The sequence below is a fragment of the Saccoglossus kowalevskii genome, chromosome 21, assembly GCF_978046115.1.
Source record: "Saccoglossus kowalevskii chromosome 21, keSacKowa6.1, whole genome shotgun sequence".
NCBI classification, from domain to species: domain Eukaryota; kingdom Metazoa; phylum Hemichordata; class Enteropneusta; family Harrimaniidae; genus Saccoglossus; species Saccoglossus kowalevskii.
The window spans coordinates 23203109-23228949 of record NC_140661.1 but is presented as its reverse complement, the minus strand read 5'-3'; the positions used below and the strand labels follow the sequence as shown (position 1 = coordinate 23228949).

At 35.3% G+C, this 25841-nt stretch overlaps 3 protein-coding genes and 1 long non-coding RNA gene across 4 annotated transcripts in view; 1 reads left to right on the top strand and 3 right to left on the bottom strand.

Moving 5' to 3' along the window:
- Nucleotides 1-15500, bottom strand: part of LOC102801927 (lysophosphatidic acid phosphatase type 6-like) — a 36586-nt gene extending 21086 nt beyond the window's left edge. Inside the window, exons 1-5 of the mRNA XM_085494882.1 lie at nucleotides 15148-15500; nucleotides 11652-11783; nucleotides 10456-10586; nucleotides 8672-8757; nucleotides 7904-8124 (exon numbers count right to left, since the gene is read on the bottom strand). Coding sequence (XP_085351008.1) covers nucleotides 7904-8124; nucleotides 8672-8757; nucleotides 10456-10586; nucleotides 11652-11783; nucleotides 15148-15402 — 825 coding nt within the window. The 5' untranslated portion in view covers nucleotides 15403-15500. The remainder of the gene's footprint in view (nucleotides 1-7903; nucleotides 8125-8671; nucleotides 8758-10455; nucleotides 10587-11651; nucleotides 11784-15147) is intronic.
- Nucleotides 15501-17260: 1760 nt separating this feature from the next.
- Nucleotides 17261-19912, bottom strand: LOC102807073 (uncharacterized). The gene has a single exon (XM_078012147.2). It carries the CDS (start codon nucleotides 19820-19822, stop codon nucleotides 18215-18217), a length of 1608 nt encoding a protein of 535 aa, XP_077868273.2. The 5' UTR covers nucleotides 19823-19912; the 3' UTR covers nucleotides 17261-18214.
- A 1456-nt stretch (nucleotides 19913-21368) lies between these two features.
- On the top strand, nucleotides 21369-23006 carry LOC146729809 (uncharacterized). The gene is made up of 3 exons (XR_014928105.1): nucleotides 21369-21747; nucleotides 22239-22310; nucleotides 22772-23006. It is a non-coding gene; the product is annotated as an uncharacterized LOC146729809 (long non-coding RNA).
- A 4-nt stretch (nucleotides 23007-23010) lies between these two features.
- On the bottom strand, nucleotides 23011-24613 carry LOC146729808 (uncharacterized). The gene is made up of 3 exons (XM_085495443.1): nucleotides 24473-24613; nucleotides 23489-23755; nucleotides 23011-23360 (listed from the first exon to the last, which is right to left on the bottom strand). Exons 2-3 carry the CDS (start codon nucleotides 23568-23570, stop codon nucleotides 23032-23034), a joined length of 411 nt encoding a protein of 136 aa, XP_085351569.1. The 5' UTR covers nucleotides 23571-23755; nucleotides 24473-24613; the 3' UTR covers nucleotides 23011-23031.
- Nucleotides 24614-25841: the final 1228 nt, after the last annotated feature.

The window sequence follows — 25841 nt, the reverse complement described above, 5'->3', positions numbered from 1 at the left end:
ATGTAATATAATTTATTCAAATTATTTCCTTCATTTGTTACTCTGATACTCGGATATACTGTGACTTCCTGTCTTACGGACACAATGGGCAATTCATTATATCTCCTGTTATACGTTATACCGGTAATATTGGTTGAATGCCCTGTCAAAATTTTAACTAATTTAGAAAAAAAAAAATCTGGAAATTATGGCTCTCACAAGTTAAAGTGACTGAATTATTTTTCGTCTCTGTAATAAATCCCATCATGCATTACTGTTTGAATTCTGTTTTGGTAGTGCTAAACACAACTAACCTAGGGAAGTATGTAAAGTTTGATGTTCACTTGGAGTGGTAATTTGAGTTAAACAGTTGTCTTATAAATTCAAAAGTTTGTTAAAACGCTTTATTGGAATTAATTTTCGCTATTTTCGCTGAAGGAATGAATCAGTGAAGATAAAATCCTATATTTCACATTCAACTTGTCAAAAATCAGTGAAAATAAATTCCATACAAAACACCCAAAAAGTCTTTTCAGCGAAAATAAATTCCACTTAAAATAAAGTATTTTACAGGAGTCTATCTTTGATAGGTAGTCAAACCGAGAATCCCATGTGGGATCCAGTGAATTAATGATGACACCTTAAGTGGCTGAAAACAAGACAAAACAAAATCCATGATGTTTGGCTACTGGTGAGTAGCTTCTGATGCAAACATCTTGTTAATCTCATAGCTGTTGCATTTACTAGTGTGATGAATATTAGAAAAACACACCACAGAGGTTGGTGATAGTAGATGCCTATCTTTCATACATCGTACTTGACATGTGTAATGGGTCAAATAAATTTTGCCAACATTAATAATACAACTTTAAAAACATCGTAAAACATATTCATCATGACTCCCTGTCACAATTTGAAACCACAGGGAAATGCACAAATGTTCAAAAAACAAAACGTGATTCAATCAATGAACATCCTGAATCAGAATGGTGTGCACATATATAATGAACTTAAGGTAGAGATGCAGGTTCGTGGGTATTTTTCGTGAATTTTTTTTGTTTTTGCTTTTTCTCACCCAGACAGTCTTGGCTAGATAGTGTTAAAATTTCGGAGCATTGTCATTGTTGTAACATACTCAAAAATCAATTTTAAAATATAGGAAACCGAGGCACGCGTATGTGATTAAAAGTCCCGAAAGTTTGTTTGCGTTGCTCTTTGATTGACAAGTCACTGTTGATGTTATATGCAAATGATTGCTGGCCCCAGTTACGGAGCAGCCGATGTGCGACTTCCTGTCCTGGCTCTCTGTTTACTTACCTCAAGCGCGATCAACTATCATACTACAAAAAACAGACAAGACGTAGACGCTTCCAGCATGCAAGCGGAATGAAACAAAACATACACATAGATTTCAAGCTTTTTCGTATTGTGGGCGAAACTAAAAAATGTTTCCACAAATTTTTACTCCAACGGCATTTTAAAACTAAAGTAAACATTTTTCGTTTCGATGTAATGATTATCGTGCTGATAGAATTGTGATGCAATTGACAAACAACACTGCTGTTGCTGTCATCGATAACTAACTTTTCAGTGCCAAAATACACAAACATAAAATGCTCGATTAATTAAAAATAAATAAAAAAACCTGGAAATTAGCGAAAAATCGGCAATGAGATGCTGTTTTTAAACACCGCGGACAAATCATGCACTCTGCGATGCCATCTTGGTTACCTTAATCGGAAACCCCCTTGTCAGCTAGCATGCACCGGTAGCGATGTCGCAAACTACGTTGTATGGTCGTGATCGGCGACCTCTGGTACTAAGGAACTCTATGAATGAGGTATTTCTAGAGGTCAGAGTTCGTTTAATTTGCATCGACCTGTCTCGTCTGTAGTTGAATGAAACCTGCATCGATTTACAATAGTTCCCTTTCCAATGTGACTTTATTTCGAATAGCCGTTGTGTAGTAAAATATTAGGGCCCATTTCAACCTGGTCGTCTAACTTCGCACGGTCCACGGAAACGGCGTCATACAAAGTATTTTTTAAAGGTTTGAGGGAAGGTAAATTTAGACTCAACCCACCCAATGGCGATCGCTATGTTTATATAACTGTATGAATAAGTCATCGGCTTTACGTAATCCATTGTGTCCCTCCCCCAGCGGAATTGATAACACGACGCCATGACAGTTTTCACGCTAGGTTGAGACTTCGCGGACGATTTTTTTGTCCGTTTCCCTCGAATTGTAAATGTTTTTATTTTATTTTTTTACCTGACGATTTTACATCGGCAAATTACGGTATATGGTGTATTTCTAGGAGTTTCTGTTACACATATGAAGCGAATAATTCGTTTTAAATCTTTTTTTTTACAAAATGGCGATTATCTCAGTTTCATTTTTTACTCCAAATTTCAACTTTAAAACTATTTAACTTCAAGACGGTTCATTTGTTTTCGATGAAATTTTCGGGGGTCATTATTCAGGTCTATCCTAAGTAAATGGCTTCGTATGGTTTCACTGTCTTTACTGGAACAGAAACAATAGAGCTGCCAATTAGCGGCTCTGTTAACTGTGAACGATTTATAAAATGTGAATGTTTCAAAGAGCACTGTGTAAAAACCTTTCAATGGAAGCACTAATAAATAAGCCATTATGTTCCTAGTAAACAGAAGTTTTAAATAAGTGTTCTTAAATTAAAATCAGGGTATGCATTCAAAAGTTAAATAGTTTTAAGTGCACTTTCACCTAAAATGCATGATTTTAACCCAAAATCAACACCACTTAATATGGTATCATAGTACATTATTGTAAACCATAAAACTCAAAAGTTTAAATAAAACTCTTTCAAATGATATATAACTTGATTGGTAAAAAGTATATTTTACTCATGTAATTACAGTAATTAGAGACAATTAGAAATATAGTCTCCCAACCTGCATCTCTACCTTAATCTAAACACCATCAGTGTTTGGAAATCACAAGTGGCTGTTCTCTAAGAACATGGCAGTGTTCCATGTTATGCCTTTTTGCATATAGAAGAAACAAAGGAAGAAACTCCAGAACAGTGTAATGGAAATCATCCATATAATAAACAATGTTGTAAACTGCATCATAGAATGTTAGGTGGGACAGCGTTGCATGCTCACTGGATATTCTTACTTTACAAATTACAAATGATAAACAAGCAGCCTATCGGCTGAGATAGCTCTGCTGTTAGCAATGCACATTTCAATTAAAGAACTGAAGACATCATTAGAAAATGAACAATATGAATAGTATCAAAGCAATCGGACTTACAGTTTTTAACAAGAAGTCAAAAATATCACTTTTTACCAAAAATTACAAAAATATTCACCAAAATAAATTAATTAGAGAATTGAAGATATCATCACAAAACGAACAAATCTGAGAGAGGTCCACATGTAGTACCTATATATGTAATATCAAAGCAATCAGACTTACAGTTTTCAACAAGAAGTCGAAAATATCACTTTTTACCAAAAATGACAAAAATATTCACCAAAATTAGAGAATTAAAGATATCATCACAAAATGAACAAATCTGAGAGAGGTCCACATGTAGTACCTATATATGTAATATCAAAGCACTCGAACTTGCGGTTTTTAACAAGAAGTCAAAAATATCACTTTTTACCAAAAATGACAAAAATATTCACCAAAATTAGAGAATTGAAGATATCATCACGAAATAAACAAATCTGAGAGAGGTCCACATGTAGTACCTATATATGTAGTATCAAAGCAATTGGACTTGCGGTTTTTAACAAGAAGTCGAAAATATCACTTTTCACCAAAAAATGACAAAAATATTCACCAAAATTAGAGAATTAAAGATATCATTACAAAATGAACAAATCTGAGAGAGGTCCACATGTAGTACCTATATATGTAATATCAAAGCATTTGCACTTGCGGTTTTTAACAAGAAGTCGAAAATATCAGTTTTTACCAAAAATGACAAAAATATTCACCAAAATTAGAGAATTAAAGATATCATGGAGGAGTGCGCATGCGTGAGTAGTAGAAACATCGGTACCGATCTGCTCCACCAAAATAAGAAAAAATCTATCGAAAACCTCATCAACCAGAAAAATGTAATACACCATGGCAAGTAATAAGACCAGCTACAAGAACAAAGATAGAAGAGTAGACCAAATGATATCAGGATCGACCAGAAATACAAGGCGAACAACACCGGACCGAGGAGAGGAACAAGATGGCGGTACGGAAAGCGGCAATAGCCAGCAAGATCTTAAAACACTTGTGAACCTGCCTACAGAACAAAAAATAACGATAATCCTAAAGAAAATCTTCGAAATAAAGTCTGATGTCGAGCAGATCGCACCATTAACTAAGAAAATAGAAGAGATGGAAGGAAGAGTGAAAGATATAGAAACATCGATCGAAAATGTCCACGAGAAAATGGAAGAAATTACGAAAGACACAGCCACCAAACATGAATTGACTGAATTAGAAGAAAAACTACGAGAAGCCGAAAAAGAAATAGAAAGACTAAAATGGAAACAAGACGATCAAGAAAATAGAGGAAGACGGATGAATATTAATTTCAGAAACATACCAGAGGGGTCAGAACAAGGAAGCAAGGGATGTATAGAATTTATACGAACATTTATGGAACAACACATGGGGTTAGAATCAGTAAAGAACATAGCGCTACAGAGGGCGCACAGAGACCCGCCATTTTTGAACCCGTCGAAAGGAAAAACAACAAACAACAGACCAATAAAAGTGGCATTTGTAAATGCAGGCGAGGCCAGAAATATACTTATGTCGGCACCACGCATTCTGAGAAATCACCCATATAAAGGTAATCATATATTTATCACTGATGACGTCAGCTTAACAGTGCAAGCCGAACGAAGACGTCTACTCGAGTACAAGAAGCAGTTGAAGGCTGAACAACCCCAAAAACGATGTTTTGTGGCTTGGCGTGTACCCGCTACATTAATGGTCGAAGGGGACGACGGCAAGATGAAGCAGATGACAGTTAAGGACATTAAATGAGTAATACTACATTAAATGGAACTAAAATTGATTTGAGCTTCGATGAGGTTTACATGTGAGTAACTGTCATTTTGGGGCCGGAGGTAAGATAGGTGTTTTTTTGTAAGTAATTTGTTTCTACCGACATGGTAACACCTGCACTCCACCTTTTGATTAACTCAATCTCTTGTTATGTATTTAGGTGTGGATTATTTGTTTTAGCTTTTATATGTTTTTATTAAAGTTATGTTGTTGTTATACTTCAAAAATGGGCAAAATATTTCAACTTGAAACCTGATTATATGTATAATTATGTGATTGATGGAACTTAGTATTTTAACCTTCAATGCCAGGGGGTTGCGGGATTACAAGAAAAGGAAAAAGATTTCAACCTGGCTGAACAAGAAAAAAGCTAACCTAATTTTATTACAAGAAACACATAGCACCTCATCAGATGAACAGTTTTGGTCATTACAATTCAAAGGCCAGTGCTGGTTCGCCCATGGTACAAGCGCTAGCAGGGGGGTGATGGTGATAGCTAAAGATTTGAATTTATCCATTAAAAAATGCATTATTGACCGGGAGGATGGTAGGTATGTTCTGCTCCATGCTGTATGTGGTGGAAGATCCTTTATAATTTTAAACACATATGCTCCTAACAGAGAAATAGAACATAACCACTTTTTGTCACAAATTGACCAGTTGCTGTTGGACAATCCCTTTGAACCACAAAGCGAGATAATTTGGGGAGGGGATCTAAATTTTGCAATGAACTTAAAATTAGATAGAGGAGGAGGTAACCCCAAATTTTGGCAAAAATCAGCAAACCAAATGAACGACATTATGGAAAAATACAATGTAGTAGATATCTGGCGTCTATTGAACCCAGAGGTACAGCGATTCACATGGCGGAGAGGTAAACCTTATGTAATACAAAGTAGGCTAGATTACATTTTCATATCAAATGACCTGCAAAGCCTGGTGAATAAAGTTGAGATTATTCCAGGAGTGCAATCAGACCATTCTGCAGTTCAACTTATACTTAACTTAGTCGAATTAAATCGAGGTCCATCACACTGGAAATTCAATGCTAGCCTTGTAAATGACGAAGTCTTTGTAAAAAGTTTAACAGAAAAAATTTCAGTGTGGAAAATGGAAGTAGAAAACAAGGACAAGGGACTTATTTGGGACTACATAAAATATAAAACAAGAGAATTCTCTATAAAATACTGTAAAAAAAAGGCCAAAAGCCGTAAAGATAAAATTAAAGAATGTGAAAAGGAAATTATACTCCTGGAAAAATTATGTTGCAACACCCCAACTTCCCTATGGCAAGATATCTTTGTAAATCTAGGGGAAGCACTTCAGCTCAGTAGTGTGCCAAATAAACTTTGTTTGATATTGGGGAATCCTGAATATAGTTGGCAAGTGAACTTTATAAGTCTACTTGCTAGAAAACATATCTATTTCTCAAAATTCAAAAAAACAGTGCCAAACTACCTAAATTTCAAGCATTTGCTGAAAAGATATTTTGAAATTGAAAGACAAATTGCAAGACAAAATAATAAACAAGAGGCACATTACAAGAAGTGGTCCCCCTTGATTCCTTGTATCACATAATGTACACTTAGAATATACTAAGGTTTCATAAGTTTTATTTGCTATGTAACTTCATTAAAGAAGCCCAATAAAAAAATGTTGTAAACACAAAAAAAAAAAAAAAAGATATCATTACAAAATGAACAAATCTGAGAGAGGTCCACATGTAGTACCTATATATATAATATCAAAGCAATTGCACTTGCGGTTTTTAACAAGAAGTCGAAAATATCAGTTTTTACCAAAAATGACAAAAATATTCACCAAAATTAGAGAATTGAAGATATCATCACGAAATAAACAAATCTGAGAGAGGTCCACATGTAGTACCTATATATGTAGTATCAAAGCAATTGGACTTGCGGTTTTTAACAAGAAGTCGAAAATATCAGTTTTTACCAAAAATGACAAAAATATTCACCAAACTTAAAGAATTAAAGATATCATTACAAAATTAACAAATCTGAGAGAGGTCCACATGTAGTACCTATAAATGTAATATCAAAGCAATTGCACTTGCGGTTTTTAACAAGAAGTCGAAAATATCAGTTTTTACCAAAAATGACAAAAATATTCACCAAAATTAGAGAATTAAAGATATCAACATGAAATGAACAAACCTAAGAGAGGTCTACCCAAGGTACATATACACCAAGTATCAAAGCATTTAGGCTTGTAGTTTTCAAGAAGAAGTCGAAAAAGTAAAACATTGACACGGACGACGACGACGACGACGGACAATCACTCATATGATAAGCTCCGCTCGACAAAGTCGACAGCGGAGCTAAAAATCAATCAAGTAGTACTAGGGTAAGCATCATTTGGCAGTTTTTTTGCATACATTTGAAGTTTCTTGAGAGTTTTAATCACATGATCTGATCAAATGTGTTAACTCTATATTGGATTTGCAAAGGATTGTGGGATAGAAAAATTGAACAATAGAGGGCGTTTGGAGGGAAACTCGCATCTTCTCCATAGAGCCCGATGTTAAAACCAGCTTTTTACCTCCCCTGTTTTTAAGCCCTCTACTGTTCAATGTTTCTATCCCAAAATCCTTTGCAAATCCAATATGGAGTTAACAAATTTCTTCCCTATATATGAACATTCCAAAGGTTAAGAGTTCAGAAAAAGTATATGTACTTGCAAATATTCAGTTGTGCAGTTGTACTAAAAATATTCACTGAGAATTGACGTCGTATCATAGCAACTATAGACAAAAAATAAAAAACACTCATAAATATGTAATAACCTATACAGGCATAAGCATGTAACCATGACAACTAACATAATCCGTCTCACCTTCTGACAGGCTAGGACATCACGTAACTTGACAATATCTAAACGTTCATTTTGCGGGATTCCCAACATATCCTGTAATTGTCGCCTACTGTGCCGCATTCCTGGCATCGTGTCATTATCATTCCAGAGATTTTTATTAATTGCTGCAAATCTATTGCAGAAATAAGCATTTGGATAGAGAATCTCATCAGTTGAGGATGCAACAAGAATTGAGACTGGATCTGAAAATGAAAAGGCTTGTCATAGTTATTCAACGAAGTGATGTTTCTGCTTATTATTAAAAATAAAAATATTATGATTCAAATAATCAAAAAACAGAGATAAGAACACTTTCCCGGGAAGCTAACTCAGTAGCCAATCAGTGAACAGTACAGGTATCGAAAATTCAGATTCATAAACCCCATAAAAGTAGCCTATTGGTAGGTACTATGTCTAATGAACTTTTCATATGCAAGAGATTTTTTCACACAAAAATGCCAAATGTTGTCAAATTTTGTTGGTAGATCCATTGTCCTAAAATTTAACTAAACACCTCATTTTGGAAATATGGTTCTTTTTTTTTTTAGGTCAGGGCTTGCTTCAAGATGGCCACCTTCATATATTGAATATAATTAGCCGTAATTATTTTATTATCATATGCCATCTGAATGATTTACTTAAAGAAACTATGAATGCATTGAAGACACGTAGCCTTGACAACGACAGGCTTTAATTTTACTATTTTGCAGAATATGACAAAAATAGTGTTAAAATAACAGTACAACTTACCTTTCTTTTTTATATGATTTCCAAACATACCTGCTAGAACACAGGCAGCTGATTCAATTGTACGATTCACATTTGTACTTCTAATACTAGAAAAAAAAATATTGAGGAAATTTTGTCAGTTGATCGTCACGTTTCTCTGTCTTGGGCCGACTGCTCCCATGTGCTGTGACTGATATTACAAACCTTCAGTACGGCTTTTAGCGTGTCCCAGAAACGCTTTGGGAGTGTTTTCCTTGCTGTAGCTCGCTTAGATATAGCTATTTATCATGTCCCCATCATATAACATGAATTTGTTATTTCAAATGTACTTAGTTATAAGTCATGAGATGAGCTGTCCATTTTCAACATGAAATAGACAATCAAATGCACCACAACTGACATGTATAAGTATACCATTGTATCTATTATGTTTGAAAATGGTTTCCTTAATACATATACCGTAGTTGTCCGATTATAAGCCTGCCCTCCAAATTTATAGTATTTTACAACAAGTCATTTATCCGATTATATTTTGATTGGTTAATTAGCGATTTAGGTCAACTTGTGCAAGATAAAGAACATGGCAGATACTTGACAGCATCGAGCATTTGCTTACGATGAAACTAACTTGAATTTTCATTTGCATTTAATTTACAATTTAAAGAATTTATTTTTTTGTACGTTATTATAATCACTACTGAGTTCAACAATCTAACAATTTTGAAACACAGCATGAACGGATTGCGCAACCGTGATCATTTGCTGCTACGCAATGCAGTTGTGTTTATGAATAAATTAGCATAAATTATCGCTCAAGAGAAGTGCTAAAATCTGAAATTAACATGTTTCGAGGCAGTTTTTCAAAAGATAGTAAAATATGCTAGTTTGAATTCAATCAGAAACTTAAACTAAAATCTATTTCTATATATAACCTGTTATAAGTGTTATATATGTGTTGGTTCAGGCATGTATAAGATATGGCACCGTGGAACTGCATGATGACCACCAGTCAGCCATTTTTGAATTTGATGATAACAAAATCCATGTCTGATATGATGTATGATGTATGTATGCAGATTGAACTTGATTAGTTCAGACATATTGATGATGTGGAATGGCAACTGCATTTTTTAAAACAGAATGGTACCAGTTGTCCATATTGAATCTGATTTGTAAAAACAAACTAAATGTAAATTGTGGATCAAGGTCCAATAATATTCAATGTAACAATTAATTTATGCACAACCAGGATCTGTTTCTTAACCTTTTCACCCCCAGAACTTCTCACCCCAATTTTTTCTGCATTTTTTTTTCTTGTATTCTTCAATATCTCAATATCTTTGGAAAGGAACCCTAATTTTGGAGCCAACAGACAAAATTTGAGTCAATTTCACACACAAAATTTGACCAATTTTATCCTGATCTTTTGAAGGAAAGTGCAGACTATAAACAGGACTATTTTGTGAATTTTAATGAAAAAAGGGAACTGGTGGTGAAAAGGTTAACACTATCCAGAATTAGATTGTGATATGAATACATACTGTGGAATACTTTATTTTTGCTGGAATAAATTTTCGCTGAAAAGGCTTTTTGGGCGTTTTGCTTGGAATTTATTTTCACTGATTTTTGATGAGCTTAATGTGAAATATAGGAAAAAAGTATATTCGCTGGATTTTATTTTCACGGAATCATCCCTTCAGTGAAAATAGCGAAAATAAAGTATTCTACAGTATGCATATTTATCACATGGTGTATGGTGTATATGTGAAGTAGATATACAGTCATTACCGGTAGGTCATACTTACTAGATATGTTCTGGTGTAAACTTTGGATCAAGAAACTGTAATGTATCAATATAATATTTCTTGTAAACTCCACCCAAGGCATGCATTTGTTGTTTGCCTTTTGTTGTCAACTGACCAGCAAATGTTCCACCCTGTATCGAATATAGAGTATTAATTCATTCTGAAAAAAAATACTTTTTTACGGTGTTAGAAGTCTTTAGATGAAGAACTGCTGCTTGACGATTGTAGTAGTGTATTTTAACATTAATAAATTCAAACAATAAACAACTTTTTTAATTCCATTGATCTTAATGGAATTTTTTTTACATCAGTATATTACATTCTCACATAGTAGTATTTTTGTCACAGAGAGCTTACTTTTGAACTGCCATAGAGGGCATACTTTTATTGAGTTGTCATGAATGGCTTTGACTGGTGTTAAGTGTCATGGCGCACCAAGCCACAAGAGGCTGGCGGCTCGTATTACAGACACGTTTATGCAGAATGGAACTTGGAATGTTTTCAAATTACGTCCAGAATCTAGGCCCAGTGATACAATATGGCAATTACTAATTACCTGCATCTTACTTGCCATTCGCAAAGAATGCCAGGAACCAGCGAACGGAGGGCAAACTTTTATTGAGTTGCCATAGAGGGCTTGGCTAGTTCCCGCCTCAAGTGTAATGACGAACCAAGCCACATGTGTTATTATTTGCCATAGAGGGCATACTTTTATTGTGTTATTACTTGCCATAGAGGGCATACTTTTATTGTGTTATTACTTGCCATAGAGGGCATACTTTTATTGTGTTATTACTTGCCATAGAGGGCATACTTTTATTGTGTTATTACTTGCCATAGAGGGCATACTTTTATTGTGTTATTACTTGCCATAGAGGGCATACTTTTATTGTGTTATTACTTGCCATAGAGGGCATACTTTTATTGTGTTATTACTTGCCATAGAGGGCATACTTTTATTGTGTTATTACTTGCCATAGAGGGCATACTTTTATTGTGTTATTACTTGCCATAGAGGGCATACTTTTATTGTGTTATTACTTGCCATAGAGGGCATACTTTTATTGTGTTATTACTTGCCATAGAGGGCATACTTTTATTGTGTTATTACTTGCCATAGAGGGCATACTTTTATTGAATCAAAATGTGAATAAAAAAGTTGATATGTGATGACAGTTTAAATTTGGTGTCCTTACCTTAAACAAAACTTCTCTGTAAACAGCATCAAGACGACTTTCAGGCATGGCACCACCATCAAGACCTTTTACAACATAATGAGCTAATAAACCTTCTCCTCCAGAAAACAAAGTCTCCTTGTCCCATACTTGCTGTACGACAACAAAATTACAGACATTAAATTTCATAGTGGATTTATCTAAGATTACCTTTTAGACAACATTCTTCAAGTACAAACAGCTCTGCTAAATGCAAAGAACGTTCTTCTATTGCCATTAGTGCAAGCTAAAAGCAGAGATTGACGAAACCACTTTCTTCTACAAAAGTACTTTATTTTTTTTTATTAAATGGCTGCTATTGGTTTTTTTCCACAAACTCAATATTTTATCTTTCACCCTCTTTCATTATGTTATCAATTGTTAGATGAAAGTGCAGTAAAAGTGAGTGGTTAGCGTCTTTGCAGCCAACCACAATCTTCTTTAAATATATACCGCTGTATATTGTTACTTTGAGATGTATTTCTGTTAGAGCATTTTGAAACATAGTTCTGTACCTTGAATTTCCGTGATGAAAGTGTAAATGATAGGAATTTGTTAATATCTGCTGTTAACCTAACCATTGTGCTAAAACAGAAACATTCAAAATCTTCGCTTCTTGTGATTTTTTTGGAACACATTACCATTGATTATTGGACTAGAATAGCCAAACGCAATTGTTCCTTGTTCTCCCTCACCAATCCAAAAACAGATATTTAATTCCACTGACACATGTGCTTCATGTAGAAATTACCATCCTTTCCATTCCAGCAAGATCGCACCCTCTGCAATGTTTCTTAAGTGGATAATGAATTAATTTTTTTTCGAAAAGTGTAGACCTGAAGGTGTGCTACAGGCTGTTTACCGGTAGCTATTACAGCAAGTATTGGGGCAGCTAGCGAATTGGCTTACTGGTTTGGTTTTGACTGAACTGTTGGCTTTCGAATCACGCTGGCACCGTGCTGTGGTCACGCCCACTCTTGGTGAATCTATATAACAGTAGGGGATCATCATACTTTAGTTGGATGGCGATTTCGCTTTCAAATATACAAGGGAAAGTGTTCTATTTTCTTCGTGTGTATAATGAGGTGTTCGTATACAAGGAATTGTCCACGCAAAAACAATGAATGAAGTCGAATTTTATTAGCGGTTGGTTTACCCCAACAAATCATTTAGATTTATTGGCGATCCGCTCCGCTAGGATTGCCCTTATAATCACTTTTGTCATTTTGTGTGTCTGTGTGTGTACATTTCCAGTATTTTCACGTATGATGTCTTCTGTGATTTTTTTGGCTCGGCCGATTTCGTTCAAACTTGGCAGGTAGGTCACACCTTCACCTTAGATATTAGGAAAAATTTGAAAAAAAATTTTGGCCCACCATTGCCATAGCAACAGCCAAAAAACAGATTTTTGGATAGCTTCGCACCAAATGTATCTCCTCCTACAAATTTGGGATAAAACACTTCAGACATAGCTCATTCTACTCAGCTTGAGTGTGGGCACAAAGTTACTATTTAAATTTTTGATATCTGTTTTCATTACCGAGAAATTTGACCCCAAAGTTGGGGTAACTTTTCACTAGCAACGGCTTTTAACTCCTCTGTGATTTTTTCGGCTCCACTGGTTTTGTTCGTGCTGTCACTAATTGGAAACAAATCCTGGCCCACCACTGCTATTGCAACATCCAAAAACTGATTTTTGAATACTTTCGCCCCAAATGTATTAGCTCCTACCACTTTTGTACACAGTCAGCTGGCATCGGTGTAGCCTGACAAGTTGGCGTAGGTGGCGCCCTGGACTGCAACAAGTTGGTGGGGATCGCAGCAGTCCAGGGCGCCACCTACGCCAACTTGTCAGGCTAGCATCGGTGTCGCTGGGTGTATATGATGAAGGGAAGTTGTGCAACCAAATTTGTCGAGTTTGAAGTTTTTCGCCAATAAAAAAATAACTAAGGCAACAACTCACGGTTTTTCAGCATTTTTGTAATAAAGACATTATTCTCTATCAATAATCCGCCCAAAACAGGAACATTTCTACTAATTCTTGTGTTTTTTCGACGTTTTTCGAAAAACCTGCGATTAGGCTGCGAAAGTAGAACATTCCGGAGGGGGCGAAACGGAAGAGCCAAATTTAACGCGTATTTTGACCTCTATGCGGTCGTTGCCAAAGAGCCCTGCGTCCATCGCCTTGCGATGCTCTATTGTTTCACCAGTTGCGTTTTTTTGACTAAAATTTGGGCAGTACTGTCAGTCACGAAAATTGATGAATAAATTAATACACATAAAATATGAATCACGGGCTAATTCAATGGTCACTGAACACTCCACTACTAAACAATCTGTGACAAGATAGTAGCGTACTGTATATTTGACCCAGATTTTACAAGCGTGGTACAGTTTTTTGCGCGTGTCCGTAATAACGCGCACAAAGGATTGTGGAACAGAGTCCTTTATTTGCTGGCATTCTTGACTTTTGACTGCAGTTCTTTTTTATATTTTGGAGTAAATTCTTCTGATATGCTCTTAGGTTGCTTAATATCCGTCTGAAATTCTGGACTGTGGTCATCTTTTCCGATTATGAGTCGTATGTTTAAATAACTCACCGTAACTAGTGTTTTGCATTATGAAGTATATTATTATGAAGGTCAACACACTGTACTTGAGGTAAATATTTACCATTTCGTTATTTCACTTTCCAGCATTTACAGGAAACGCTTCATTCATTCTAGAAAATTACTATGGAAATAATAAATGTAACAGCAGAATACGTCCTAGCACAGTCATTCTACTAGTAGAGTGACTGTGGTCCTAGTAATAAACTAAGTGACTTCTAAAGACTGAATGGTGTTTGCGAACTTCGTATTAGTTATAAACCGACATTATCTTCACGTTTATGTCACCATGGAAACAGTCAACAACATATTGCTTGTTTTTGAGCGGAGCGGATCGCCAACCAGCCTACCGGCTTGTAGGAAACTGTTTCTCAATTTGTCTCTCAGTGTTCAAGATGGCTATCCCCATTTAGTAAATATTAATCACATTTATCATATTATCACTTGTACGCCAGCTGATTGTGGCCATTTTAAGGCTGACCAGGGAAACTACTTTCACTCGCCCAGAGTGGACGCGACCACGAGTCGGCGCCAGCGAGATTCGAAAGCCAACTGTTTAGGCAAATCCCAAGCAGTTTAATAGCCAATTCGCTAGCGAGTTTGAAAATTGGCTGCCCCAATACTTCTGAGACTTGCTGTAAGCAGAAGTAGAGTATGCAAGAATAGAAATGCCAATCTGTGTTTTTTCGTTGATGCTACATATTGCTGTTATTTTGTGATTTTTTGTTGTAGATACAGTGTAGTTTTCTTATTTCATAACATCAATAATATCAACGTCTTTGCCATGAAAAGGTTTGTCGCCAGGGTCAAAGGTCGTACTGAGTTGAAAAATACGCCGGATGTCTGTTATTAAATTTTATTATACTTACTTCCAATTCTGGTATATTCTTTGGATTTGGTATTAAATTCAAAGGTGTTCTAGCACCATGTCTGAAGAAAACTTGCACCATTTTCAGTCGAAGTCCTCGCTTCGTTATATGGTCGATTTGAAAACGGTCATCACCGTCACTGTCAGACTCATCGTCCGATATCCCTGCTGTAGATTTTACGAATTGAGCAGATCGGGCGATGCATACAGCACACACTCCGGTTCCTACAAGGCACAGTTTACGTAAGAACATCATCACAACTCGAATCCAGAAATAAATATGTGTATCAGCCTGAAATTGTCCGGAAATAAACCCGGAACTAAAAATACTATTGACACGTGGGTCAACAAAAATAAAAATGGCGACCGAGATGAACTAAAACGAAAGCACTCTAGGTACTCATTGTAGGGGCGCTGTTCTTGCTTAAAATAACTTACAAGTTTGTTTCATTGCTCAGTTGCTGTGAATTTCATAGATTATACCAAATATTTTAATAAATATTTTTATTAAACAACTAGACCAATTACAATAGCAGGATCGTCTATTTGGGATCTTTTTTGTGTTTCTTATTTTCAAAAATAGATTAAAAAAAACACTTCATTATTTGCTTCATGTACTATATTTTCTTTAGAATTAGTTTTTACCTTATACAGAAATGCATGTTTTTCTCATAACAAGTTCACAAGTTTTTGTTTACCCATGGATTCACTTCCTCCAATACAGAAAAAAACATATTTATAATAATTTTCAAATACCAATCAATAGAATTCATTAAAATTCAAATATCTAAAAGTGATTGGCTCAAAAGATCACCATCATCTACTGTAAAATAATTAATTTTCACTTGAAATTAATTTTTCGCTTTTTGCGCTGAAGGAATGATTCAGTGAAAATAAAATCCAGTGAATATATCTTTTTTCATATATTTTACATTCAACTCGTCAAAAATCTATGAAAATAAATTCTACACAAAACACCCAAAAAGTTTTTTCAACAAAAATTTATTTCAGCTAAAATAAAGTATTTTACAGTACTCCAATAATGCATGCACATGCCTTCATCTGACATAGCAATCGTGACTGCCCTCTTATTCAAAATGAAGAGCTTGCTGATTGGACGATGTTGAACTATTAACTCACTAACAAAAAAGTTACAATGGCATTCCTGGAACAGTGAATTTGAATTTTAAAATCCATTTTGATTTATGAAAATGTATATTTATAAAATGTTTATAATGATCACTCCTTTATGCACATGGCTAGATTAATTTCTCTGAAATGTTATAGCTGAAACAATATGCTAATACTTGATAATACTATTCAACTACAAAACATAAAAATCCAATACATAATACATATACATGAACAAAATAAAAATAAACCTCTACTTCCGCCAACCACAAATTTTGGTTGAATGATCACAGTCCAAATTTGATTAAGATACATTACCTTAGAATTAATCTTTTGGGTGACCGAAATTCAGTGAAAATAATTTCACATTTTGTAAAATTTTCACTAAATTTCATCATCATTTTTGGCCAGACAGTTTCAAATATTGCTTTTAGTTTTTGATCAAAAGATTTGTAAATTGTTATCAATATTTCATGTGAGGAGGAACATACTATACAAAATTATTTTGTAGATGGTGCCAACACTAGAAAGGGTAATATATTGTCACAATACTAATATTTCCTCTAATATAAATCATAGTAAAATTGTGAAAATAAAAGCAAATTATAAAATATGGTGTACTTGTAGCTGTGCCATTATGTATATTTAATATAGAAATTCATCATTACCTATTTGTTACACAGTATTAAAAGTACACACAATACATTTGAATTCAATTGAACAGATTGGCAATACACTTCCAAGTACAACTACTGTAAAATCTGTATTAGAAGCTGCATCTCTAATAGAAGTCGCATCTATTTTTTTTGAACAATTGGGAACCACAAATTCACCATTTCTCATATGTGTAGATGCTCTAATAGAAGGCGCATCCCCTCTGTTGCATTGTACCATTTTAATAGAAGCCACGGCTTCTAATACAGATTTTACAGTAATTGCCAATAATTGGCGTTATACAGTTTAAACATGAATCAGCTAATCTGTTTTTGTTTTTAATTGTGCTTGATTAATTTTGCTTAACAAAAAATAAGTATAACATTTTCTTTACGATTTCAATAAAGCTCAGTTCAGCCCTATTCTACTAATTATACACTTCTCGTAGTGGGGGCGCAGTACCTGTGTTCACATAAAACGGTTGAACATTGAACACTTTGTCATTAGTTCAGTAATAATTGTGTAAGTGTGAAAGCTTTATTTGGTTATATTAACTTGATAGATAATCCTAACAAATCTTTAAACCTCAATCTTGGCCATTCAACAGTTCAACTTCCCTCCAGACTGAACACATGCTTTGACTAAGTTGCCAAGTATGGTTTATTTACAATATACACATAAATAACGCAGGCTTCATATAAAACAGGGGATTTTCAGCAAATCCATGAAAATGAAAAAAATGTACAATAGATTTTTCTATTGATGTAAATAAATCTCCGTTTAGCACTGAGTATAGGACAACTAGTACTGGTTATAGTACTCAGAGAGTCCTTTAATTTTATCATATGAAACACCTGATCATGTGGTCAGAAACAAGTAAACTGAACTGCACTAAACTACAAATGAACTATAAATATTATAGGCTTTGTAATTACCGTATGTACACCATAATAATAAAATGTTTTTCAACATATTCTTAGGTGCGAGGCTACATCACAGAACATTCTATGTTACAAATATGCACACAATGTACAATGTATTTCTATGGGCTGTGCATGAGCTGCTGTGGAACGCAGCAAATAAAAGAAAATGCTAACATTGAGAAAACATCACAAACTGAACCATCACCTGTACGGTTAGTCTTGTTACACAGTTCAGGAAAGTCTCAACAACTAGCACTAAAGTACCGGTAATATTTCCTGAGAGTTTTTGGCTTTTGTGAGGTTGCCAGGCGGCGAAAATGCCAGGATGTACGCTTTCGAGAATATCAAATTTGTTGAATTTCACAAAGGATGACGACATATATGTACGTTGAATTCTACACTGTCTTTACACATTTGCTGACAAACACTACACTGAAATAATCCTTGTGCTCCATGAAAACCCAGATGCATAATGTAAAGCATGGTATTCTCATAAGTAATGCAACATGCTTTGCATCTGAAAGTCTCATTGTTTGAGGTAGCTGGTTGTCCAATCAACGAATTTCCATTATATTTTTTAACACTATGATTGTTACGTTTAGTAGTTTTTTGTCTTAATGTGTGTGCAGCAGTGCTAGTATCTGTATCAGCTGAGTAAGCAGGCTCTTCATCTCCAGAATCAACTTTAATATATTCATCATTGTCGCAATCAATGGCCTGGGACTCGATCGCTCTTCTAACATTACTGGATGTTGCATGTGACTCTAGATTTTTTTCAGGCTGATTTACAATCACACTTGCTTCATTTTGTTCTTCTGAATCTATAGACTGATCTACATTACTAGAGGGAACTGTAGCAGCTGGTGTTGAATGCAGATCTCTTATTTCACTAGTACAAGATATCGACTCTTGGTTACCAACAAGCTGACACTTTTCCGCAGGCTTATTTTTTTTAACAGCATGTGTAGTCTTGGTCATCGATTGTTTTAACTTGCTTGATTTCTCATTAGCATGCTTCTTTTTATGTAGTTTCAAAGTATTTTTAAGTAAAAAAATTTTTCCACAGGATAAACATTTGAAAGTTTTTTTCTTGACATGTGTTCTATCATGTAATTTCAGAGTACTTTTTCGTAAGAACTGCATTCCACAGACACGACACCTGAAGTTTTTAAATGTAGTGCGTACATTTATATTATCATCATTTGTAGACTCCTCTTGAATATCCTCATTCACAGGCAATTTTTTCTTGTTCTTTTTCTCTTTATGTATTTTCATATGTTTTCTTAACAAATATTTAAAAATAAAAGCTTCTCCACATAATCTACAAATGAATGATTTTTCCTGGTTATTGTTACACGCACGATTATTTTTGTGACATCGCAATGAAGATTGGTGTGAAAATTTCCTCCCACATTCACAACTGTATGGTTTTTCACCAGTATGGATTCTCTGATGTAACTTCAAATTTCTCGTTGATGCAAGATTTTTTCCACATGTCTCACACTGAAATGGATTCTCGCCAACATGACGTTTAGCATGTTCTCGTAAGTCACTCAAATGACGGAAATACTTGTCGCATACATCACAATGATGTGGTTTTTCACCTGTATGAATCAGCATGTGTACTTTCACATACTTTTTATTGGCAAAATATTTACCACAAGTGTTACATTTATATGGTTTTTTACCAGTATGACATCGCAAATGATAATTGAGCCTTGTGGTGTCAGAAAACATACGTCCACAAATGTCACACAAACATTGCTTTTCTCCAGTATGCACCCGCAGATGGCTATTCAAATTGTTTTTACGTTTGAACGTCAATCCGCAAGTATCACACTTGTATGGAAATTCCCCAGTGTGCGACATTACATGTTCTTTTAAAGTTCCTTTTTTTACAAATCTTTTCTCACACATATGACATTTGTAAGGTTTTTCACCAGTATGGGATCTTCGATGAACCAACATGGTAGACTTTGCTGGGAATCTGTGGGAACAGATGTCACATTTATATGGTTTCTCACCAGTGTGCACTTTTTGATGATTTTTAAGACTGCATTTTGATTTAAATTTCCCCCCACATATATCACACACATAATCTAACAATTTCCTTCGACATTTACCGCATCGATAGGGCTTGTTCCCAGTGCTGGTATCTCCATTTCCTGCTGAACTGGACCTGATCAAAAACTGTTTGTCACATGTAACACATGTGAATTTAAGATGAGTCTTCTTATGTGCTTTGAATTGACTTTGGCCTGTCAACTTGACTCCACATATAGGACACACATGGGTTCTTTCTTCATCATGTGATTTTCTATGCTGTTTCAATATAATTATATTGCAGCATATTTTCCCACAAAAGTCGCAATTAATACGCTTCGTACAATGTCGTCTATAAGCACATTTCCAGCTGAATTTCCTTTTGCATATCTTACAAGTATATGTCCTAGTTTTGTCTATTCCTGTTTTTTCTGTGTTTTGGAGAACTTGACCAGACAGATCTTCTTTGTGGTTTGTAAGTTTTTTCTTGTTTCGTAAACACATAGCCATGATTATGATCTTTGTTGATGGTAATACTAGTCGGTGAACTTTCAACCATAATCTTGCCACCTGCAATTATAACGTACAGCATTGTGACACTAAAGGTTATGAATACTTCTTCCACAGTGTGCATGACAGTTCCTGGACGCGTCTTTGTACGCACAGAAAAGAGTAGATAGGGTCACCTAATAACAAGCTTATTTTTGATTTGCACATGAGTGGAGAAATTTTTTTACAATGTTATTGTAATCATATTCATGCTATAATCCATAGTTCCATGGTCTGATACAAAGATCTGACTGCAAGCCTAGTCATCATTTTTGACAAAATTAGTAATAAATCACATGACAATGTTCATTAGTTTATTATGTACAATCATGAAGCTAATGTCTCATGATACAATGAAATAGCATTATTTTGTGTGTTACAGTTACGCTTTTTGAGAAACAGGTCCTAACATTTCTTGAAAATTGCTATTTTTAGAACAATTCCATAGAACACAATGTTAAAAAAATTGCATTTTTGGACACTTTTTAAAACCCAGATTTTTTAAATAATTCAGAACAACAAAAAGTACTCCATCATTAACAATATATGAATTTTTCAGCCTATGTCACCAGGCTAGATTTCGAGATATTGCATAATATCTCTGCCATAGGAACCTGTGATAAAAGTGTTATAATAGTGTCAAAATGGCGACTTTTCACTAAAATACAACCATCAACTTTTTTTAGGTCAATAACCTTATATATTGCCTTGAAGTACAATTTTTGCAAAATGAATTACCGGTAATTCTGGGTTTTTGATTTCATGAGTAGGCTTCTACCTTAAAAGTGCATGTGCAAGATCACAGTCCCTCTATCACCGGTCTCGAAACGGCCGCTGTCCTATTGTCCTATTGCGCGTAGCGGGTAAATAAACCATTGACACCTATACGTAATCCGCAGTTGACGCAACTTGTCAGGGGTCATCTTCAAGTTGACCCGCATATCATTACCATTAATGATTTACCCGACATGCTTTGCGAAAAAAAATTGTGCGGTTGCGCAGAAGTTTTCAGAACCAGAATCAAAACATTGGAAGTCGATTTTTGAGCAGCATGTCGTGGAAGTACGGAAATGATTTTGTTGGCTTCGAGGACGAAGATATCGAATGGGATTTTGTGATGGGACAGGAAGACTTTTTCCCCTCTAATGCTGCCGATGTTCCAGACGATATGAAAGTACATGTACGCGAATCTGCTAAACGGAGAAATTTCGTCTACGTCTGCCCGACTTGCGACAAGCAGTACAAAAGTTTAAGTGGCTTCAAGGGGCACATGAAAAATGTTCATGATACAAACGTCAAAGGTATGTCCGTTACTATTGCTGTATGATCGAGGGGAATTAGTAAATGTTTGGTCTAAATGTTGTTCGAATTTTTTTTCATATTTTTAGCACAGTTGCATCAGGCAGCTGGTTGCATCTCCAACGATTATTAGTTGTCTGAGATTGCATGTACTTCCGTTTCACGGCGCTCCTGTGACAATATCTTGGGCAAGGAGGAGGCAATAAATTTGAGTACAATAATTATACGAAAAAGAGCCTATTGCTTTTTATTTGGGTCGGCAGACTCGCCGTGTATGAATCAAACTGGGCAGACACGATAACATGAAGTCGACATCACTACCAACTTGTCGCCTCTTGTGAAAGTGTGAATGAGTATTGTTGACCGAAAATCCTCACGATGTCTTGACGAATATGAAAATATGAATGATTTATTATGAATATATTTATTTATAAGTTTTAGTTTCTATCTATGGTAATCTGTATACTTCATGGTTATATTACATTGTTTTCAGTTCCTGAACACTAGCAAACTGGCAATATACAATCTGTGAAAAGAAGGTCCAGTGAAGAACACAGCAGATCAGGTAGACATTTTTTTATTACAGGTTTAATCTCCATAGAGCCACGTTATAATTTTTTTTAAGATAGGCTCAAAGAATTTTTTGTGGGCCTGATTATTTTTTTTAGATAAGCTTAATAAATATTTTTTTCAACTCAAATGTACTGAATATGAATTATTACTAGCCATCTAGTATCCATGAAGGAAGAGCATTGTAATATCCTAAAATAAAAATATAGTAATTTAAAAAATGCAATTACCATGTGCAATAATTAAGTTTTTCCGTTTCAGGTTTTACCAGACCCAGCAGTGTATAACAAATTGTTGTTGCAAAGGCCTTACACCACAAGATGGTTTGGCATGCTTTTTTTAATATGTGGGTAGACAGAAAAACCACAGATGACATAATTAATGTATTTATGGATTTTCGGCCCAGTGACACAGATATAGATGAACTGTTCAGAACATGCATTTTTAACTTTGCAGTGTTGGCAAGAACCCGAAGGGACACCATGGACTACCAGTCTGAAACAGTTGAAGCAGCAAGCACAAGTGAACTAAGTATTGAGGAAGAGCAGGCACTCAGATATTTTGCTGATTACATTCCCTACAACTTAAAGAAAATGGCAATGAAAGCACAAAAGCAAAATTAATTAAAATTTGTATTTATTTATTTATTTATAACTTATTTACATCTAACAATAAATACAAAAAACAGCAATATATTAGTATATCTTGTTTTTTTACTATTTTACATTGTTTTCAAAAACAGAAATACTAACACTTCTGTTTGGAAAGAGAAGAGGAGGAGTATCATCTACTATATGCTGTAAGGGCCTTCTCTTGTGTCTCCCTGTATTGCCTGTGATGCACTGCATGTGATAAGATTTTTGAAGTCTGATGACATTCTCTTGATACCCAAAAGCCATAACTGTTGGGTGGTTATTTGCTCCTCCTCCTCTGTGCCGATGCTTACTGAAGTGGGCTTGTAGTGGGTCTTGACGGAACCTCTCACTCAATATAAAATCCACTCCATGGTTTAGTAGGTATTTAGATACTTCTACAAAAGAATGCACTGGGAAAAACAAAACAAAAATAACTCGTAAGATAAATTTTAAATTACTAGCATATTACCAATTTCTGGAAAACTTTACAGTGAATAACAATTTCACATAAAATAAAAATAAGTGCGACTCAACTCACCAGTCATTTTCAATTCATCAACCGTTTGTTTACTAAGACACATAGCATTTCCAGCACTTTGAGAATATAATAACTTCCACATTTAATTCTTACATGTTGCATTGTAGCATCATTAGCAATGGTAACATGCGATTGTGAAAAGTCATCACATTCACTGGACTTTTTTTTCAAATTGCTTGTAGTAACTCTTGGGCCTCCGAAAACTGTTCTTCTTACGAGGCATGGTTGTCAAGAGCTTGTATGGCTTCAACAGCTGCACGTTCTCGTCTGACAATATAAAAATAAAATAAAAATGTAAACAAAGATATTTCACCGAATATAACGAAACAGCAGATACCCAAATATACCTTAACCCCACAACTCATTTGTTAATCTTCATAACAACCAGTATTGGGTATTATTATCTACACCGGATTTGTATTATTCTCAAAAAAGGAACCGAAACGAGAAACTCTCGTTGATGTATTTACGCACAGTTCGGTATCTAAAATGGCGTCGAGTTGAACCACGAGTTTCGAAAAACACACACAGAAAATCTATTTTTCGGGACACAAAAAAAATGTTGGCAGCACAGAACATCTTTTACCGTGAATGGCACCTTCAACAGCACATAAAATAGTGAATTTAGTGATCATAACGTAAGAATATCTGATTTAAAAAACACGACCCATTATCGCAACAATCGACTATTCTCAGGATGTTTGGTCGTATGTGAATAACCAAGATCACACAGTTTTCAAGAATTCGACAAAAAATAATACGATATAAACACTCCCACTCGAAGCAAATACACTTCCACCCGCCAAAACGATGCGAGTTGAAGATTTTGCTAGCATATCAAGCGAGAAAAGGGAACCGAAAAACTACCGACATGTTTTGAGCGATGAACTTTTTGACAAAATGGAGGTCAGAAAATCGAGGTCAAATTTTCAAGATCGAAAAAACTACGAAATATTCGAAATGAAAGAATGGATAATAACTCACCTGTTAACTAATGGTATTTCGCTTCGGTAATAACAAAAAGTTGTTAAATATATGAAATTTTACAGCTAAGAGCAAGGAATAAAATACGGAGCCCTCGATCATACGTTGTCCAAAATGGAAAGCGACGCTATACTGTCACGTGACTATGCGACGCCAACAACCGCTACACGCACTCACTGGATGTTTATTGCTAATCCCCCCTAAGACAATAGGCGTTTCGAGACCGGTGATAGAGGGACTGTGGCAAGATATATGGGTCTTATATAAACAAAGATGGCGACTTTGACTGTTGCGCAGATCAACAAGTACGAACTGACACGTTTCCAAGCTTTAATTAGGCAATTTCCATGTAATTGGGAGGTATCGAAGGAATCACCGTCGGTAATCAGTGCATGTCGCGCCCAGGTCAAACCTCATACTTGTGATTTCCATTTGAAGAACGCATTGGATTGTGGGAAAATCAATGTTTATCAACACAAATGTCGCACATGTGCAGCGCAACGACTACCGCGCTTTAAGTTCATCCCTTTTTATTTCCTACACAATTGCTATATATCAAGATGTGAAAATTATATGTATGTCAATGAATAATGAATCGTACGTAAATATTAGGTGAATCCTACATCAATAATCAAATCGTATGCTGTCTTCACATTCGTGTGAATCGGCCTTGTCCAAGGTCAGCTCGTGAAACATGGGAGCAATCGGACAGTCATTTGCGAGGGTTCTGCCTTAAAGTAGCCCAAAATACGGCACAATACTTGAAGTGGGGGAAGTTAGGGCAACAATTTTGTAGAATCAAAATGATTTGTATTATGTAAAGGCGCTGAGCTGAACTTACCAAGACAATATTTCGAGCGAAGTTTTCGAAAAAATAATAATCTGCAGGTCTGTTATAGCGCCCTCTGTCGATGACATAAATAAACTCTTTGTTTTTATAGAAAGAGTTTACTAATTAGTGCCCGTCAACCTTTTACACACTTTAAAAGTTAACACTGCTGTATAACGAGTTTATTTTCCCCATCGGAATCTTCTGAAGAGTAAAAAATGTCACACATTATACGTCCACTTGTCAGTCCACGACAGGTACTAGTAGCAACGTTGCAGTTCGTCGCTAGAGGGCGTTGAAAGGTCACATTGAAAATGGCCACACTGGTGACGATTGATGGTTGCAGAAACTATTGTACCCCGTTTTCAAACGTTGGTTTTAAAGTATTCACACATCTATCTGATCGGTAAGTTACCTGAATTCTCTGAGTTATCTTTGATAACGTCTGATTGCTCGACTAGTAGTCTTAGCCCTGCCTGTGTGTAGGGTCATTCCAGTTTTTGTCCAACCCCCCTCCCCCACGAAAGTATATTAAGGTTA

Bases quoted from the DNA above. Each gene is read 5' to 3' on its own strand.
- LOC102807073 (XM_078012147.2), bottom strand. From the start codon at position 19,822: ATGTTGGTTCATCGAAGATCCCATACTGGTGAAAAACCTTACAAATGT.
- LOC146729808 (XM_085495443.1), bottom strand. From the start codon at position 23,570: ATGTGGAAGTTATTATATTCTCAAAGTGCTGGAAATGCTATGTGTCTT. The intron at 23,361-23,488 runs GTGAGTTGAGTC...TGTTTTTCCCAG, and splicing joins TGATGAATTGAAAATGACTG to TGCATTCTTTTGTAGAAGTA.